This window comes from Zonotrichia albicollis, chromosome 6 (assembly GCF_047830755.1).
Source record: "Zonotrichia albicollis isolate bZonAlb1 chromosome 6, bZonAlb1.hap1, whole genome shotgun sequence".
Taxonomy (NCBI): domain Eukaryota; kingdom Metazoa; phylum Chordata; class Aves; order Passeriformes; family Passerellidae; genus Zonotrichia; species Zonotrichia albicollis.
The window spans coordinates 36911625-36931179 of NC_133824.1; the positions used below are offsets into that span (position 1 = coordinate 36911625).

The 19555-nt window shown below is 43.7% G+C and overlaps 1 protein-coding gene across 4 annotated transcripts in view; it reads left to right on the top strand.

Annotated features, from left to right (window-relative positions):
• The first annotated feature begins 2961 nt into the window (after nucleotides 1–2961).
• The window catches only part of SLC1A2 (solute carrier family 1 member 2), an 86915-nt gene continuing 70321 nt past the window's right edge, over nucleotides 2962–19555 (top strand). The window contains exon 1 of one of the 4 annotated variants that reach the window (XM_074543231.1): nucleotides 2962–3096. Coding sequence is in view for 2 of the 4 variants with exons in the window: in XM_074543230.1 (XP_074399331.1) it covers nucleotides 4531–4547 (17 nt within the window). In the remaining 2 variants the exon portion in view is untranslated. Of the gene's footprint in view, nucleotides 3097–3147; nucleotides 3172–4079; nucleotides 4548–19555 lie in introns of those variants that run through there. The other 3 variants (XM_074543229.1, XM_074543230.1, XM_005480156.4) reach the window with 3 other exon arrangements.

The window sequence follows — 19555 nt, forward strand, 5'->3', positions numbered from 1 at the left end:
CGTACTCATGTCTGACATTATTTAGATCCATTTTTGCTTTATATGTGTCACACTCTTGGAACTCTCTACTGCCCTTGTCTCTTTGCATGTCACTCTCACTTGGGACTCTTCAGGAACTAAAAAGGCAGAATCAGCATAAAATTCAAGGACTACTTGTAAATAACAAGATTCTTTTTTCTTAATACACCCATTCCTACTATTTTACATGAACCACTACAATGAAATGTACCAAGGAGTTCTCTTTCACCTTGTATTCTAAACAGATAAAAACATGAAATATATTTTAAATATGTTTTTTCCAAGTGGTTTTTTTCATAGAAGTATGAAAACCTCAGGAAAACTTTTGGTTCCCATTAGTTCCCATACATTTGTGGTAAAACTACTCCTCTGTAGCTCTTCAGGGTAAGAATAACGTCCAGGTCTCACGCTTAGCAGGCACTTTTCTTGAACTGAGACTGAACTGTTTGACATCAGAGTAAGATTCTCCTATTGGGCATATTGTCCAGGGAGACACCTGAGTGTCCTCATGGTCCTTAGTCACTGCTCTTACTCTAAATCATTCTCTATTCTTTATTTCATTCTTTCAGTCATGGCTAAAGACTAGGGATTAACCCTATAAAAACTGGGGAGAAGAGACAGTACTGACTGTCTTCCATCAATAATGATTTCTTGCTAAGTCATATATGACACTCTGGAGTTTTTAGGACCTTCAAATTATTGCAGTGCCCAAAACAGCTTACAGCAGTAGTTGGCTGTGAGGACTGGGAACCTGATGAAAAGATTTAGTGCTCTTACCAAGAAGGACTCAGATCCTGAACTTGTGTTCTGCCTATCGTATGGGTATAGCAACTTGAAGTTAGCAAGTCTGATTTCAGTTCTGATTCTTTGCTGCTGTAAAATCTCATTACAAGTTTCTTAGCATTCAGTAGTTTCTACCCACTTTTGAATCTGAAAACTGCTGCTAAAAGGACAATTAGTGTTGGACATCATTCCATGTAACTTATTTTTTATTTTCTTGGCAGAAATACTTATTGTGTATGCTTTTGCACTTTCCTTGTTTTCACTGGCAATAGGACCACATGATGTTGCTTAAATCAAAAAGTTTAAGGGCTACAATTAAAGTATATTGCTTCTCTTTATCTTGTTTGTCTGTCTTCTCCTGCCAGGAGATTATGCTTGGCCGACAAAGTGCATGGCAACAACAGCAACAAAAATCCTGCATTAAATGTGAAAAACATGATGTGTTTCATTCCTCTGCCGGGAGGAACACATGCCAATGAATGTGTGGTACTCCCCTGCTGACAGAATGGCTTAGAGTAAATTAGGTGTCAGTTTTGGAGAAGCACAAACTTGCAGAAAGTCAACATGCATTTCTTCCTAACAGCCACGACAAAGAGTGAAATGAGAAAGCTCTTTCATTATTACATTAAATGAGAGTTTCTACACTCTAAATAATCATTGGATTATTTAATGGTAAACAGAAATTATGAAGACCTGGGAGCTGGTTGTGTTCTCAGTTAGCACACCATGACTGCATTGCTTTCCATAGTATTACTGCTCTCCCCTGCTACAGCTGAGAGAGACGAGGTTCTAAATGCTTTTTTCTCTCTTTAGGTTTTGTCCAGTCCAAACAGATCTGCAAAAGTCTGGTTTAATTCCAGCCTTAGACCTCCCTCTTCATCTTCTAAAGATCAACTATATTTTAATATATACTGATCCTCTAACTTCTCCTCAGTGTTGAATCCCATCCCCATTTGGCTTCAAATCAGGAGAAAGTTTCTGGGCTTGGACAGCAACAATATAGCTGTTCACTAGCTGTATATCACACAAAAGTACATTCTTGAAGAGAAACTTGTAGGAATTCATGGAATTAAAATCTCAGGAGGTTGCTATAGCTGTGCATGCACAACACTATTCAAACCCTTCTTTTCACAGCCATGATGCTCTTCAAAGAAGCAGAAGTAGGAAGATAGCCAGACACCTGGCTCAACCCCAGGGTTCATATTTTAGCACAGCCCTTTACAGGAGGAGGATGAGGTTGCAGCATTTGCTTCTATTTCTGGATCTCAATCATGTTTGAATCCTAGATTCAAATCTGGCTATTTCCAAATGCCCACATAATGTTTTATTGCTCTGGTTGTATGACATAGGTATTCACATGCAAAAGTGAGCAGTCATATCAACATATCCAAGCACCTGTACCATGTCGAGTATTCCCAGGAATTACAAACCAGCTTGTCCATCCTGTCAGGTTTACCCACAGTAGTTTCCTGTTTACAGACTGAGGAGAACTATGCAGGGGTTAGCATCTAATGCCAATAATGAAGAAAAATAGGGATAAATGTTTGAAAAAAAGCAATGTGTGACCTGGAATTGATAATATCTTTGATAGTTTGACTCTATTTTTAAGATGTAGAACTGTTTCAAACATCTCTTTCTAAACAGGTGAGGATCTGTGCCATCTGTTGGAAAAAGGGTGTGAAATAGCACAACATGGATAGCAGCTCATTTTCTCTCCAAGGAAAAAGAGCTGTGCATTCTGGAAAGGCCATAAGGATATTGCTATGGAAAGAGGAGAGCAAAACACTCTCTGCATTCTTATTCCCTCCAACGAGTGTATGTTTTTCCTTTGTATGTTTCAGGGCTGCATTAAATTACTACCAAAAGCCAGGGTGCTTAGCTGCAAAATAGGAAATGGACATACTGAAATACAAGCTCCTTTCAGGCACCCTCAGTTACTCTCATAGAATTGCCCTTGTAAAAGATTTTTGTTGAAAGCCTACGTCCATGGTAAGATTACAAGAAAAAAAAATGTGTATTTGATTAGGACTGGGGATTGCGTGATAGGCTGCATCCTGCCATTTTTTAAGGGCAAGTAACTGGAATTGGCTTGGTTGCAGGAAAAGCATCCTGAGGGAGTGGGAGTGGTGCAGAGGGTCAGGCAGGCTTTGCTCAGCTGTGCAATCCCCGCAGCCTCCCAGCTCCTTATCGTGTCAGGGGGCTTCCGCATGGCTGCTGGCTTTCCGTGCCACCTCCTCGGTGCAGAGGGAACGAGCTGTGGCAGAAATGTTTGTTCCCTGTGAAACGAGACATCAGGTTGGTCAGACTTGGATGGAGAGACAGCACTGAGGTTGGCGGGCAGAGCCGCAGCTGAGGGAAACGGGAGCGAAGGTGTGTGGCAGTGTCTGGGCGAGCGTTCTGTGCCGCAGCACCTGAGTGCGGGTATAGAACAGGACAGAAATTTCCTGCCCTACGCTGCAAAAGCGCCCTGGGCGACACCCGGGCCCGGGTCCTCCGGGCCGCGGCCACGCGCGGCGCCCCCGACGCGGAGGAGCGGGGCGGGGCGGGGCGGCGCAGGTAGGGGCGCGGGGCGGGCCCGGCCGAGGCGTGGGGAGAGGTCGCGGCCACAGGCGGGACGGCGGCCGCTCCCCGGGGCTGTGCAGTGCGGTGCGGTGCGGGCCGGGCCGGGCCTGCGGGGCCGCCGGCGGCAGGTGGGGCCCGGGCGCCGCGCCTCGCCCACCTCCCGGCAGGGGGCAGCACCGCCCCGCGCCGCACCCTGCGCGTCCCTGCGGGCGGGGGCCCCGCTCCCGCGGCCCCTCGGTCCCGCCAGCGAGCCCCGGCCATCCCGGTGGGACAGCACGGCGCGGACAGCGGCCGGTCGGGCCGGGCGTCCCGGGGGGCTACTGCCGCCTCGGCGCGGCGGGGCAGGTGCCGCGGCTGCGGGGGCGCAGCCTCTCGGCCGCGCTGTGGGACCCCGCGCCGGCCGAGCGCCGGGGCACGTGCGGGTGTGCGGCGGCAGGCGGACACCCCGAGCGGGGCCGCGTGTGTGTGTCTGTCTGTGTGTGTGTGTCTGTCTGTGTGTCTGTATGCGATCGCGCCTTCCCGCGGCTCCCGGACGCTCCCCGGAGTCCCGAGCCTGCCCCGGGAGGCGGTGGCGGCCGCGGCGAACGGGGCAGGTCGCGGTCGGCGGCGGCTGGCCCTCCCCCTGCGAGGGGCTCGCCGCCCCCCCCCCCGCTGCCAAGGAGCTCTTGGGGGGGATTTATAGGAGTAACAACGGCTCGTGATGTCAGCCCGTGCCTAAAATAGAGAGGGATTGACTGCAAATCCACGGCTCGAGGGCTAAACCTTCCAATCCAGCCTCAGCCAGCGCCGCGCCGATGTGAAGTCGCCCCCCAGCTCTCGCACACAGCCGCGCAGACACGCAAACGCTCCCCGCGGCGAGGGGAGGGCGCCGGGGATCGCAGCCCAGGTGCCAGCGCCTCCTCGCCCCGCCGGCCACTGCTGGGCGGCCGCGGCGCAGCAGCGCCGGTCCCCGGGGCACCGAGAGCCTGCTCTGGGACGGCGGGGTGGGGGAGAGCCGAGGAGCGGAGCTGCCGGATCCTCGCCCTGCGGAGCCCCCAGGATTACAAGGAATTGCGTGCTCCTTCCCAGACGTGAGCGAGGGTTATACCAAAGAACCAACCTCCTTCGCGCCCTGCTGTCCAAATTAATCCCTTGGACCCTTGAGAAGACAGGGTTTTTTTCGGAACCATGGCATCGACAGAAGGGTGAGGGGGACCATCTCTTGGGTGGGAGGAACGGGAGGATGGGGGAGATGCCCGGCATTGTTCTTTTGGTAACAGTTTCCTGTCATCTGCTTCATTGTTAATCCTTGCCCCTCGCCATTCCCTAACACAATAATTAGGGAGCGAGAGGAAACGAGAAGCAGACGATCCACATATAGAAGAGAGCGAGGGAAAAAATTTCAAATATGAGCCACTGAAAAGGTCTTGGGTTTCCTTCCCATCACTTCTTTATTTAACCCCTGGAGGGCAGATCAAGCTTAAACCACCTGCCTGTGAAAGAAGAGTACAAGTGAATGGTTCACTCAGAAGGGAGGGGGAAGCTTCTTCCTAAATATAACAGTAATGTTAATAATAATAGTAATTATAATTTCAAAAATAATCGAAAACCTGTCCCCCCAGCCATCCCTTCAAAAGGCAACAAACAAATCCAACTTCTTGAGGAGTTGTGCAATTTTGCAGTTCTGTGCCAAATGCGTTAAAGTTTTAGCAAGAAAAATGCTGGGAAGGGCAAAGGATTCTACAAGAGGCTTTAAAGAAAAGCAAACACAGTTCAGCTCTGGTAGTGTCTCCTGGAAGGAAACCGTTGTCCCTACCCATGCCCACATTGCAGGAGTCACCCACTTCATCGCTCTCTGGTGAGCCAGGGGGCTTGTTCAGTTTACAGACTTGCTGGTTGTAGGAAAGAAGAGAAAAGATTGCATTGATCTCTGCTTGCCCTCTTATAACACTACCTAGCATTAGACTGCGTTTAGTGTGAGCCTCCCCTTTATCCCTGGATGTTGTCATGTTGTATCAGCATGAGCTGCTCAAGATAGGACTCTCTAAGGACAGAGTGCAAAAGGAAGCTCTGTTTATATTGCCTTTGTGTCTCTCAGGCTAAAAGACTTGCTGAGCTGATTTAAATAACCCAACACATGTCTGGGAGGGTGTGCGCACAAGTGTCCCATTACCTGGTCAGAAGAAGAAGCTGGCTGGCTGTGCAGCAGCCCCAAGCAGTTGGCTTAGGAGGAATGGAAGCTTAGAAAGTGTTGGTTTGGGTTGCTTTGGGAAAAAGAACGATCCCCAGTCTAACAGAGGACAAATATGTGAGGCTCTTTGGCTTTTCACAGGTCTGTGAGAGAAGTCATTAATTTATCATTTGCTACTGCCTTACCTTTGCAGGGAATTTCTGCACTGAGTTTGTACGTTTTTGTTTCGGTGGCAGTGCAGCAGTTTAATCTGCCCTATGTGGCATTTCCTCTATTTAACTAGATGCTGTCAACAAATGGTCAGACCCATGAAGAAGAAGCTCAGAGGTGGAAGGACCAGCCTAGGGTTGCAGCTCTTTCCTTTCTCTACCCTTGGACTACCCCAACTATCACTCTCCTCTGGATGGTGCAGTCATCTGCTGTTTGTATTCCCACATGAGGTGGCTGTAGAGGTCTGTGCTTTTTTTGGACCAGTGGTGGAAGGTGGGATCAATTGTACAGGAGTTTAATAAGAGGTGTTAGGGAGATCTGTCAACTTTGGATGAAAGGAGGTTTTAAATGTGTGTAGAAAGAGAAAGAGGTGCTTTTGAAAGAACTTGACTGAACAGGCGGGCTACAAAAGATCAGAGTGCCGAAACCAGAAAGGCTTCAGTAGATGTGTGCTTTTGTTTTTCTTATGGAACACAGCTAAATTGTCAGGGTGAGAAAAGAAACGAAAAGTTTAGGCCTTGTTTTCAAACCTTGTAGGAAATTTACCTAGACTAAGACAAACTGAAATTGTGGTTTGGTATGATTCAGTTAGCAGTCTGTGACAGCTGAAGGAGGTGTGGGAAAAGAAGTTGAGTGGGAAGCGTTTCAATTGTCAATCCATGTTTACCAGTAGAACCTCTTCCAAAACTGAATTCTCATCTTTCTCTTCCCTCAAGTGAAAAGCTGGGGGTAGAGATTAGCTTTCGCTCTGGCATAAAGGTCAGCAAACTGAGGCACCAAAAGGATCATCAGGGAGAGGGAGTATTCTCTGGACCTTGTTCAAGAAATGCTTTCCCACCAGCACTGGCACAATGTGAGAATGGTGGCAGAAACACTGCTCTGCTTGCAGCAGTGGGCACTATCTCAGGCACACACAGGTACATGGAAAAGGACCTACTGGAGATGGGAACAAATGGATACACTCCATATTTACGCCTAGTCACTCTGGGGATGTTCAGCTAGATATGTTAGTTGAGATTAGAAGTATATAAAGGTTTTATTTTGAGGTGTTAAAACTGCTCCAACTACAACAGTTTTTGTAGTGACTTATTACTCTTCTCACAGGGAAGCCTATGTAAAATCTTCAAAGTGAGGATGTCAGGTGTGTGACAGATGTTTAATGAACAACAAAAGGCCCTGATATATAACAGAGGAAGGTAAATTCGTGCTCCATTGTTAAGAGTTAGCCATTACTTGCAGACAGGGTTTGGTAGGAAAGATTTCCTTGCCTGTTCCTTTTCAGTCATTCTTTTCTTTTTCTTTCAATATCTTATTTGAAGATATTGTATGGAAATTTGCTGCACAAATCTTTCTGTTCCAAGAGGATAGTCAGCAAAGGGAAACTTCAATTGGAAGAAAATGGGAAAGGAAATGTTCAACAACATGGCAAAATCAAACCCATGTGCCCTCTGGGTTTACCTTACTGTAGTTCCAGCTGGTGGGGTTTTGGTTTACGCTGTCTGTATATTGAAGGTTTAGTCTTTCTTTCACAAAATCTCCTGATAAAGATCTCATTACTAAGAAGGATTTTTGGTGTTTAGCTGGTGCTGAATATGGAAAATATCCTGTTCAAGGAGGAAGGGCTAGCACCAAGTATGGATACAGTTCAAGGTTTCTTGCTTTTATGTTCTGTTTAAACGTCTTCTGCTGGCCGTGACTGCAGGTGGGATGCTGCTGGGAGACCTGGCCTCCTGATCTGTGCTGGCATTGCCTTTCGCAAGTGCTTAGTGTGGTACAAAGATCCCAGGCCATGGGTCTGCACCCACAAACTGTGGTGTCTGTTGTAGGGCTCAGTACGTGGTGAGTTGATCTATGGAGATTTACCAAAGCAGAGCATTTCAGCATTTCCTTGCTTTTACAGGGTCTGGATCGGACCTAAAGGTTACATGGCATTGACTCTGATCAGTTGATGCCCATGCTTGCTTTCAGACCTCTGAGCAAAGTCCTTGCTTCACATGGTTTTATTATGGCTCTTATCTCTTTAGTCTTACTAAAGGAAAAGAATAAAGTACCTTGCTACTGTTTTGCTGGTTTGTTTATTTGTCAAAAAAAAATCTTTCAGAGTGCTGATTTAGATACTCTAAAAATGTAGAGATATGTTTGCATTTTGTATGCCTCTGAAGGGCGGGAGTTTCAGGTGTGCAGCTTGGATTAGGGTCTGCTCCTTCAGGAATATAGCCACTAGGAGACACTATCACTGCATCGACAGAAGAGCATAAACAGAGGCAGAGCAGGTGTGTGAGCAGAGAGCTCAGCCCTCTGTGTGCAGGTCAGCCTCAGGGCAGCCCCGTGCCCCTGGCTGGGCGGCCCTCTCCCAGTCCATGGGCATGGTTGGGGAGTCAGTGTGGGCCAGTGGCCGTTCCCAGTGGGCACTTTGAGTGTGATCACCATGTTTTGCAGAGGTTAATAAGCCTGATGTGGGCTCTTCCACTTCCATTGGTCTCAGTTCTGGAGAGTGGTCCCAGGCAAGGCTTACGAAAAGCACGGAGATGGCACCTGTTCAGATTTGTGGTGCACAGTCAACAGGCATGTCTGTGTGTGTATGCACCCTGCTAACAAAATAGATCAGTGAAGTGGAAGAGTTTGAAACACTACTGTGTTTGAATAGACAGAAGTCTGGGTAATTGCTTACTGTTTTCATTTGATTAGTGAAATTGTGCTTCTCAGTTCTACATACAAAATATCAATGGTGTTTGTGTAATATGAAATGGCACAAATGCAGTGCTCCTGTTCTATTCACACTAGCAGATAAACTGCATGGCAGGGCAGAGATCCCCACCATGGTATTTGACTCTGTCAGTATCTTACTTAGAAGGAAACAAACAAACAAAAATTCTCATCTGAGGTCCATTCCTCCTCTCCAAACTTGGTTGTTTCCTCATTCATCTGTAGATATTCCTATCTTCATCACAAGTTGCACTGTCTCTGAAACTGCAGTTCCACTTTCAGGAGTATACTGTTTGTCTGTGCTACTAGATCACCCAACAATAAAAGTTCGGTCCAGACCAGAGAGCATATGATTTGATTTATCCAAAATTAGCTACAGCTGTGGAACCCACATAGGTTTTATACTAGCTGTAGATGGATGGTTATTATCAAAATAAGTTAACACAGGAGGCACAAATAATAAATACCTTACTGCTATAAAGCTCTGTGAATACAAGTTAACCTTCCAAAAATATTTGAACACATTTGAACATTAAGAATTCATTCACTACACAGGATTATTTTTTTAGTCATGCAGCTGTGATGGTTTTGGATCTTGTAGCAGGAGTCATAAGCCATTTGCTGCATTGTCAAGACAAAGCTTGAAAGGGAGATTGCCAGCATGTATTATGCACCTAGCCTGGAGACAACATGACACACCTAGGTGAGTCAGGAAAACTAACTTGGCATTTCATCGTAGGGTTCAGGCACCTACATAGGAGAGTGGGTTTTCAGGATCTGCCACAATATATACAACAAGCACACCCACACATTTCTTGTCATCTGAGTTCTTATTCTGTAATTTACCCACAAAATTTCTCTAAATGGAAACTTGAGGAATTCTTCTGGCACAAGTGTTTAGATACTTCAGAGGATGAAATCTTCCAAGTGCTCTCACTGTTATTTTTACACAGGATTTGATGAGCACCAGCATAGGATGGAGATGTTTTACCTATGCTCTTTCTTAGACATTTTGTGGGACAGATGGAGTGAATGTAGCTTGGTAATTAGTCACATCAGCTGTGGCTCCGACCTCATTTCACTGTTGTCAATTGCAAATCTTTCATCAATTTCAGTAAAAGACAATTAGGCTTTGCAGAAGATAACTCGTGATCCTTAAATGACACAACAGTTCTCGTGGCCCCAACCTTCAGTCTTGTCTTGAGATACCCTTTCAAAAAGAAGTTGTCACCCAGACAGCAACTCCATTTTTATACATATTCAGTTCATTTTATAGACACACAGGGGTTAATGTTTCCTATAAAATCTACAGATGCTTATTTATTTTGAACTTCTTGGAAACAGCAGGTTATATTTTTGGATTAGATATATGAAGGGAGGTTGCGCTATCTTAAAAAATAACTTAAGCGCTCAAAAGCCTTATCTTACCATAGGTTTATGTGAGATAAATGTATGTGATAAATGTATGTATGTGTGTATATATGTATATGTACAGCCTTCTCCGTGGATGTATGTGTAGATGTTTGTATACAATGCACTAAGAAGTCAGCATACAAAGTATTGCTGTACTAGCAAATTATAACATTTCATTTTCTTTCCTTTTTTTCCTGTTTCTCCTTGATCTAAAGGCTGTCCCAATGAAGACTGCTAAAACCTGTAAATTTGTGTGCAGTGTTTAAAGGGTCACAGTTTTTCAGTTTAAGAAGAGTAACATTAAAACTCTGTCCTCTTTCAGAGTCGATGTGTTTGGCATGTGGGTTCCTTAGTGGTGTAGGTGACAGAGGGAATGCTGGGACTCGGTGTGGACGTGGATCCCACACTAACAAGAGCCTCAGTGTTGGGTTATCTCCATTCCAAAGCTGTCTGTGCATGTGAGGGGTGTGGGGTGAGGGTGCAGTGCTAACGAGTGACCCTTCATCTTTAGTACCTTCTCGTGTAATAGCTTTTCATGTTCTGTGGGATTTAATTCCCTTTGCCAGCAGAATGTGTTATAATGCCTGCTATTTAGAGCAATTAATTGTATGATTTCTTGAAAACACTGGCTGGATCTGTCAAATCCATCATTTCTGTAATTGTCCATTCACTAATGAAACTCCTCTTTTGCCAACTCACTACTATGTTTCACACAGTTTTAGCCTCCAGGTCATTACTCTAAAATGTTATTACCAGAGGCATACAAGCAATACAAATAAGTGTGCTTTTATATATTTAACACTACTTCGGTATTAATTTTAAGGCTCTCAGTGTGTTTGAAGTTTTAAGTCAATTAACTACAATACATTTCAGTCCTTAGGAAGGAAAACAGACTAAGTTCAAAGCTCATCATATTTTCTAACTTTTATCTTCAACATCTTTGATTGTATGTAAGCAATTCCAAATTTGGGATTCTTACAAGGAAGAACTAAATAAGGACCAGGGCATAAAAGAATTAAGAAATATTCCTGCTAATTACAGGCATCTTTAGGAGACTAGTGTGGAATTCAAGAAAATGCAGTACTTCAGGTTCATTGCTGTGTCTGAGAAATCTAATTTGTTGAAGTGTTTAAAGAAAAGATGATAGAATGAGATTTTAAAAACTAAAATAATTTTAATTTTTACTTTCAAAAATAAAATTTTAGTGTCATCTTCAGTTAAGAACACTAAAATTGTGGGCCCTCCAATATAAAGGAAAATATTTCACTGTGTATTAAGGAAATGTTTTGAGTAGACTAGGACAGTATTTGTCTTTTTTGTGTTTTTCAAGGTGCCAACAATCTCCTCTTAGAGATTTGCAGAGAGCAATAAAGTCCTCCCTCATCCTCCTTTTCTGCAGGCTGCATAAAAAGGCATATCTGATTCTGTCTTCAGCTGGTTCAGTGTTGTTGCTTCCAAAATTTCCTCAGTTTTGAGCTTTTTTTTTTTCAATCTCACACCCTGCAAGTATATTTTGCAGTGTTGATTTTCACAACTGCAGTTTTGCAGCATTGGTTTTGAGTACTGGTAATGATACTGAGGCATAGAGGCTGCCTGCCTCAATGTTCAGTGAGCAGGATGCTACTGCCACTCCCAAAGTCCTTGAGCCCCATCCATGAACTGAGCTTTTTCTTATTCTCTGATAGCTCATTATCAACTGGATCCCTAATAAGAGGATAATGGATAGCACCTCTGAAGTAGGTATTTTGGGGCAAGCTTAAATTTAATTTATCATCCCTTTGGCGGATTAAGAATAGTCAAAGATGTATCCAAGTGTAAAATCTGTGTGAGTGAGAAAATGGTCAGTTTGGTACTAGAACACTTGCAAAGTGTTCACACAATGCATTCAAACTAATACTTATCAAAAGTGTAAATGCATTGATTTATCCCAGGGAAAACAGGGAAATGGGTCTAAGGTTGCATCACCTGCTAGTTCACATCTCTGTGTGATTCAAGTTAGTCTCACTTAGCCCTACTGCCGAATTTGTGCTTCACATGTGGGAATGACTGCACTTCTGATTGACTGGTGGCCTCCTCAAGCCATGCCATGTGGTTTCCAGATGGTGGACTTCATCTCCCTTGAGGCAGGAAGCCCGGGTGTCTGCCTTTCCAACTGTTTGTTGTACTTTCTGTACTGTCATTTACCCAGCCGCCGAGTGAAGTTTGGATTTGGGGATTTGCTCTCTTGCAGGGACAATGACAGAGATCACTGCTAAACAAGTCACGTGCACTGCTAAGCTTCTGACACTGCTCATCATTCACAAAGGCTGTCTGGAATGTGCAGGGAACAAACCTGCTCGTTCCTACTCCTTTGGACAGGCATGTCTGATGCAGCACCCTCTTACAGGGATTGACAAACACTTCTGGTACAAACTCTTCTGGTACATTTCCAGTATGGAGGAGCAACGTGACCAGGGACCAGTTTAGATCCTGAAAGTGTTGTAACTGTATTAGTCTGGTATTGTATCCAAGATAATGACAGCCTCTAAGTCCAGCTAATTATCTTGAGTGCAGGAGAGCACTAGCATGGATCTGCCAGCCTAGCACACAGGCAGACACAGGTACACTTTGTATCCCAGGTTCAGCCCACACAGCGTCTCAAACCTGTTTCTTAAGGCAAGGAAAAAAAGATCAGCACTATTTATGAGTACAAAAATTAGGGCCAGCATTTGTGGGTTTTACAAACCACCAACTGCCTGGAGCCATGGCTTCCTTAATTGAAAAAGTGACAACACGTACGTAATGTGTAGCTGGGGATATGAGAGTGGACTAGAGGCTCTTCAGAGTTCCCTTCCAACTTTAGCTTTTATGAGATTCTGTGCATGACAAATACACATTATACAGCCTTTTCCATGTAGTATATTCATATCCTAGTTCTTGGCTATGGCTGTGATGCCCTGTACTGCTGGCACACCATCCTGTAATATGCTGATCCATGTACTGATTTTTCATGAGATTGGATTTAGGCCGTGTATACATGAGTAATAATCCAACCCAACAGAGACAGCTGTACCTGCTAAGTCCACATGGTGCTGGTTACTTAGGTGTGTTTCTAGAGAACATTCCTGGTGTAGCCTAATCCAAATGTAACTCAGCTCCTTAACATGAACCAGAGCACAGCAGGTGGGCATCTTCAGGAAGTTCACTCCAGAAGCTCACTTTGGACTAAACTGCTAATATAAGTTTACCCTCAGTTGGTCACTGATACACCTCAGGTAAGTGTTGCCTGGTGGGCAGGTGTTCCTGGCAGGCTCTCCTCATCTTCTGGCTGCTGATGTGCATGCTGGCAGCATGGCTCCTTCTGCAGCCACAAGCTGAGGTGCTGCTGTGGCCTTTGAGTCTGTGTAGACTTGCCTGTGTAAGTCACTAATGAGCAGCACAGACTGCTGCAGGACACCACATGCCTGGAGGTAAACCATGGTCTCCAATCACACAGAATGTGGAGGCTTCTGTTGCAAATTCATGCCAAGTGTGGAGAGGGTTCTGGGCCACGTTCAATAGCAGAGGCAGCATCTCAAGTATATATGGTTTGGTACACTTCCTTTGAGGCAGAAAACTCTCTCACTAATTAAGCATCTGGTCCTTATCTGTGTAAGACCTACTTTTGCTGTGGTAACTGAGAAAAGATTTGTCTCAAAAAGCGCACGTGTATAGAAACACATGTCATCCACATACATGCATGCATATGGGAATTAATTAACACCTGGTTGCTATTTATATCCCAGAATTTAGGTCAGGTAGTGGAAAACAGATCAGAATCGCTCACCTGACATTTTAGGAGGACTTAGAACAGGCATTTTGCAGTGTCCCATGCTGGAAACTGTTAGGAAATACTATTTCTATTGACATAAATAATGCCAAAGGAACCTTCACAGCTGTGTAGGGGAAAAAACACACAAAACATGTCTCACTGTAATACCAAAGCACTTTAGTAAGAAGACTTCTGCTGCTTCCAGGATTAGCTGTTTCTTCTTGCTTTTGTTCCTGTCCCATTGCAGGCATCTGTTCCCTGGTGGTCTGCTGAAGGGGGTTCCCAGTAACCCTTTCCAAGGGGAACCTGGGGAGGACCTTCTGAAAGATACAGTAATGGGTAATAATCAACACTTAGGGCAGAAGGGCCTCACAGCAGTCACCGTTTCTTCGTGAGTTGCTGGAGTGCCTTGAGGGGGACATTCCTGTCCCTTTTCTGGTAACGGGTTTGTGTCACACGGTGGCACCCTTGCAAACCAAATAAAGCTTGAACTCCCACTGCAGCCTCTCTCAGGGAGGTCTAGGGGGTCTTCATTCTTACTCAATAACTGAGGCTTCGGTGTCTTTTGAATGTTGCTCCCCTAATTGTGTCTGGCTTGAAATCAGTGAATAGGTGGAAAGACTTACTGGGCAGCAGGAAACAATAAACCCACAGGGACAGTGTGGTTGTGTAAGCCTCATTTTTTTTGGCAGCCTGGCAGTAGACACAAGATCATAGTGCAAAGGGGAAAATCCCAAACGTTGGTTGGTATTTATGGTGATTAATTTTGCCAGGACACTTCTTTTTTTCCTCAATAATATTTAATAATGATGGTGTTACTATCAGTTGCAGTTAAGGATTTAGTGAAACATAAACCAAGAACATATGCAGCTAAATTTGCACTGAAGGAATCCTATTCTGGCCACCTGGATTCTGAACAGCTTCTTGGCTTAGATGGAAGTATTGTGTTACCAAGTGCTCTTAAATACTTACACCATCTTGCCTTACCTACCTTCCAAATGAGGTACATTGTTTAGGTGTTTCAGTTTTGCAGTTATGTGTGTTTTGGAGTCCTCTGCATCGTAGGAGATCAATCCACTTGAGCCTTTTGTCATTGTGCTGACAGTGTCCGAAAGCCTGGGCTGGAGATCAGAGCCCAGCTGTGTGGTGTTATTTACATTTACAGTGGAAAGACAGGTAGTTGTCTGCTTTGGACAGTTACACGTTCTTACAGAGCTCCAGCAAGGTGCTGCAGCAAAGGTGTGGCAGTGTTTATCACCAAACCCTCTTTGCGTGGTGCATTTTTGCAGCTAAAAAAAGAGACAGCCTCAGTTGTTATGGGCCTTTGATGTTGCGGCCATGGTGATGGTAAGGAGTAAGGTGGAGTCCAAAACTAACTCGATTTGTAGGCATTATTTATTCACTAACCTACAGATGAATGTTTCTAATTGAAAATATCAGTGGTTAGTTAATCTGTTTGTATTGTCCCAGTCAGGAGAAGATAATGCATTTTATGTCTTCTCTAGTAAAGATGTAATCTTAGAAAAGCTTGAATGCCTGTGTCTTTATTTCTGTTCAATTTAAACTTGCTCCCAAAATACCCCGTGAAGTCAGCATCGGTAACCCCTAACAATAAAACCACAAAAATCAATAATACTTAATTTGTGAAGTTTTCCCATGTGCCTGGATCACTCAGTCTGGGTTTGCCCTTTGTTTTCATAAGTATAAATGATTTTCTGCTGTATGTCATGCTATTTGACCTGCATATAAAACTTGTTCATTGCTTAGACTTCCTTGACAAATTGATGGAATGACATTGTAGGATTGATACAAAGAACTTGCGTGTTAAGTGACAGTTTAATTCCACTGGGTGTTAACAGTTCATAATATTTCTATTCAGGCTCTGCATTGAAGGTACAGAATCCCTGTGATGCCTGAATCAGTGTAAGAGCTGGCATATCCCTCCTCCTCGTGCAAATACAGGAGGATTTAAGCAGTCAGCAGATGTCTGAGATTGCCAGGCTGCTTCTGACAGCCATAGCCTGCTGAGTGCTGGAGATGATGAGAAGAAATAGAGCTCTCACATCAAAGCCTCTGGCTTTACTTCTGCAAAGGGAGCGCTAAACACTGTTGTTTGGAAGCTGGTCAGTGCTGATAAAAGGACCCTGGCAGAACAGGGCATGGATTGGACAGACCCATCAAATATCAAACTGAAGCTGCAGAAACAGCACTTGGTGCCTGGAGGTCAGATGTGGCTGCAAGGCTGTGAACTGAAAAGAGTGGCACAAATTAATTACATTCTTTTACCTGTGTGTTAATGCCTCATAATTACCCTGGGTTACTCACTGACCATACACCATTCTGTAAGTGTTTCATGATTTTGGATAACATGAGGACATCACAATAACTGCCATATGCTGTTTCTTCATTATTTCCAAGGAGGAGGGAAAGGAAAGGGAAGGAGGATTTTAACTTCTAGCCAGTTACCCTCTATTTATACTCCATGCCATCAAGAAAAATGATAGTTTGGTCAACCTCCCTTCTCATCCATGATATATCAAGAATGGCTACATAGAGGTGTTATTGTTCCAGTCTGTTTATTAGACTAGTATGCCTAAGGTGTGCCTCTTTGTGGCTAAAATGACATGTACAGGAAGAACAGTTTTCCAAAATTTGTCTTTATAGATGGAGAGTTAACGTGTAAAGTTTTCTCCCTGTAACACCAGAATCTGCAGGTGTGGATAGGAAAATTTTCCTGTCACCATGGCCGGTCAGGCAATGCAAAACTCTCTGTTTCCCATATTTTCCATCACAGATAATGTTGGTTATTCCTTTGCTCTGGTTGACTAGAGCAAATGGAGACCAGATGAGGGGCTCAGCTTACCTCTTTGTGTGGACCTACAGTGGTTTCCCTCCTCTTACAAAAATACTATGTTGTCTTCACATTTGTTGAATTGATTGGGAAAGCTTAGATTCTCCTTTTGCTTTCTCTCAGTTTGTTTTTTTTCAAGGTGAAGCTTAAATTATCTGTAAACCTGCCAATTATGATTCATTTTTAGAGACAGACTGCCTTTCTCAGAACTGCTGTTTGTAAGCACTCTTGTGAACTGATGGGTTAATTAAGAGTGGCTGATTTGTAAATCTAGGCTTTTAGACATCAAGGGCACATACCTGAAAGATAGATAGGACATTTACCAGTGATGGGAAATAAGCTAGTGCCAAATGTACATCAAAATCTGGAATGGAAAGATCTCTATTGGCAGGTGATCAGGTTATTGCATTTTGCTAATCTCCATCACTGTTTGTTTTGTGGACCATTACAAAAGAGTGCCCAGGAACAGGAAAGTCAAAACCCATCTGAAGCTTGTTGTTCCTTTAACAGTTTCCTGGAATAAAGTGTCATGTTTCAACATAGAGTGTCTTCCTGATGACTTACATTCATGCCATAACTTTAGATTCTGTCTAGCAGGACAGAGTAGCAGGAGACAGAAAAGTTATTATATCAGTTGGTAGCAAGATCACACCCTAGAAAAATATTTTTTGCATTACAAAGAGTAAAAGAACAGAATACTGTGTTTTCTTGAAATTGGCCATAAACAATTATTGTGAATGGTCTTTCTTGTGTAAAGATGCATACTAGACACATACTAAAAACACATTCAGGCATGAAGTCACTGTTACATCCCAAGTGGTAATCTGCCACTAAATTGTCAGGTGTCTCCAGGACATAACTGAAAAACATGGCATAGTTGTAAATTGTCCCATTTGATGTGCTGCAAAATTCCCATTGAAGTGAGGAGGGCCTAACTATCATTTGGTTTGTGTGTCTGGGTATACTGACCTCAAAACACCTTTCTTAAGATTTTATTGTCAAATTCTCTTCATCGTGGTCCAAGTTCAGTGTAAAAGAAGTATTTGGGCTCTGTGGAAGTGATCTTCACAGTCCCATCCCTGTATAAATTAGAATATTCTAGCAGGTGTTTTAATTTTCAAAACTTTGTTTATAATGGCAAATGAGTGTACTAGACATCGTTATCTTGTATTTCCTCCTCAGCATTTCCTTTGTCCAGAATTTGGAGAAGGTGGTAGAGGAGTGGCTGAGCTATATCTTTATCTTTCTGTCTTCTTAGATGAGTATCCTTCTGTTCAAAAATTACACTTGTAATGCCTCCTGAAACACTCAGATTGTGTATGTAGAACAGAAAAGACTCCAGATTTTAGCCTTAAATTCAGAACTGTCATAAAATCTCTCATTCACATACAGAGTGGAAGTTTTGTTCACCTTGTTTAGTGCCTGTATGGACAGAGCTTCTTCTGGAGACCCTCCCTGCCCTGCACTCCTTGGTGGTTCTTGGCAGACTCAGAACCAGACTGTCTCCTGTGAGTGTGTTCTCAGTGACTGTGAGAGCAAACACCCACACTCACATGCACATCACTGTTCACATGCAGTGTCCCACAAGTTTGCACAGACATTTTAGCACCCCTTAGACCTGAAAATTTTTGTCTCAATATTTTGAACTGATCAAGTAGCGACCCCTGACAAAAACTACAGTAGGATTTAACAGTGCTGGCCACCTGCTCTCTTCTGTTTACACTATAAGCCTCTATGTCATATTTTTTCAGACTATTGGCAATAGTTAGTCACCTGAATTAGAATCAGACTCAATAGTTGCTAGAACTAATTCATTATACAAGTGTCAGGTTTGAATTGGAAAGACAGTGAGGAAAAGGTGCATTCTAGGATTTTCACAGTGCTGAACAAATACTTCTTTCAATAGATGTAAGGTAGGTATTCTGCCTCTTGGTTACTTTTTAGATCTTAACACTTTGCAACAGCAAATAAAAGTTAATTACAAAGGAATGTGAGGAAGGTGGTGCACATTTAATTCCACCTCTCTTGGCCAGCTTTGCATCGCTTATTTGGCTTTGCCAGTACAGATTGCCCTGGCTATTTGCCCTTGTTCTGGCAATCAGTTCTCATCAGTTGTAATAGTGGAAAATTAATTTCAGGCTTACTCTTCCTTCAGTGAGACTATTGCCAGTGTGGCTGGCAGCAAAAAAGCAGTGTTGGTGGAACTTGCTGTCTTTTTGCTCAAGAACAGACTTTCATAGGATACATTATATGTGTCACATGTAAATTCTAATGCTTTGCTGGATTACCTGTTATCTGAAAGTCTTTCTTTAGGAGTCCTTCATTTTGTCCGGAAATGTATGGGCTTGCCTTCTGTGAAGGAAGTTGTTTGCTAATGGGCTGTGCATGAGCTACTCTGCAGTAATTTCTCACAAAGGCAGGATTATATCAAAGCAAAGGGAAAGTAACTGACTATACCTTGAAAGTATAGGAGACCCAGAATGCTACTTTTGCCTACACCACAATGGATTATTAGTGCAGGCAAGCCTTTAGAATTGGAAAGGCTTTGCTGCTCCCTCAAAAAAATATCATCTTCTTTCAGTGCACTGTGTTTCAGCAGCTTTGTTTTCCTCAGCTTGGTCATAAACAGGACTGGCCAGATGAGGCCAGGAGGTGGGGTTGAAGAATTGATTTTGACTCTGCTTGTTTCTGACTACCAGCTAGCAGTACATGAGGCACTCTGCAATTTTGAACCTGGCAGCTAATAAAACCACTGGATATTGTGCATGAAATGAATTTGACTCATACTTGCTTAGAAATACAGTGTCAGAGCCACAGGCCTTTCTTTGTTTGTTTCAGACTTTGCCTTGCTCCCTCTGTGGCACAATTCCCTTGTGCTGTGGATGTAAAAGAATCAGGACACTTATAAAAAAATAGTGCATGATTGCTTGTGGTTCAGTGGATAAAAAATCCCCTTAAGAGGTAAAGCTCAGTAACATTTATGTGATATTTCCCAGTTTTCCCTTCACACAGAGCATTTTGTTAACAGTAAATGCTGCCATACAGTTATAAA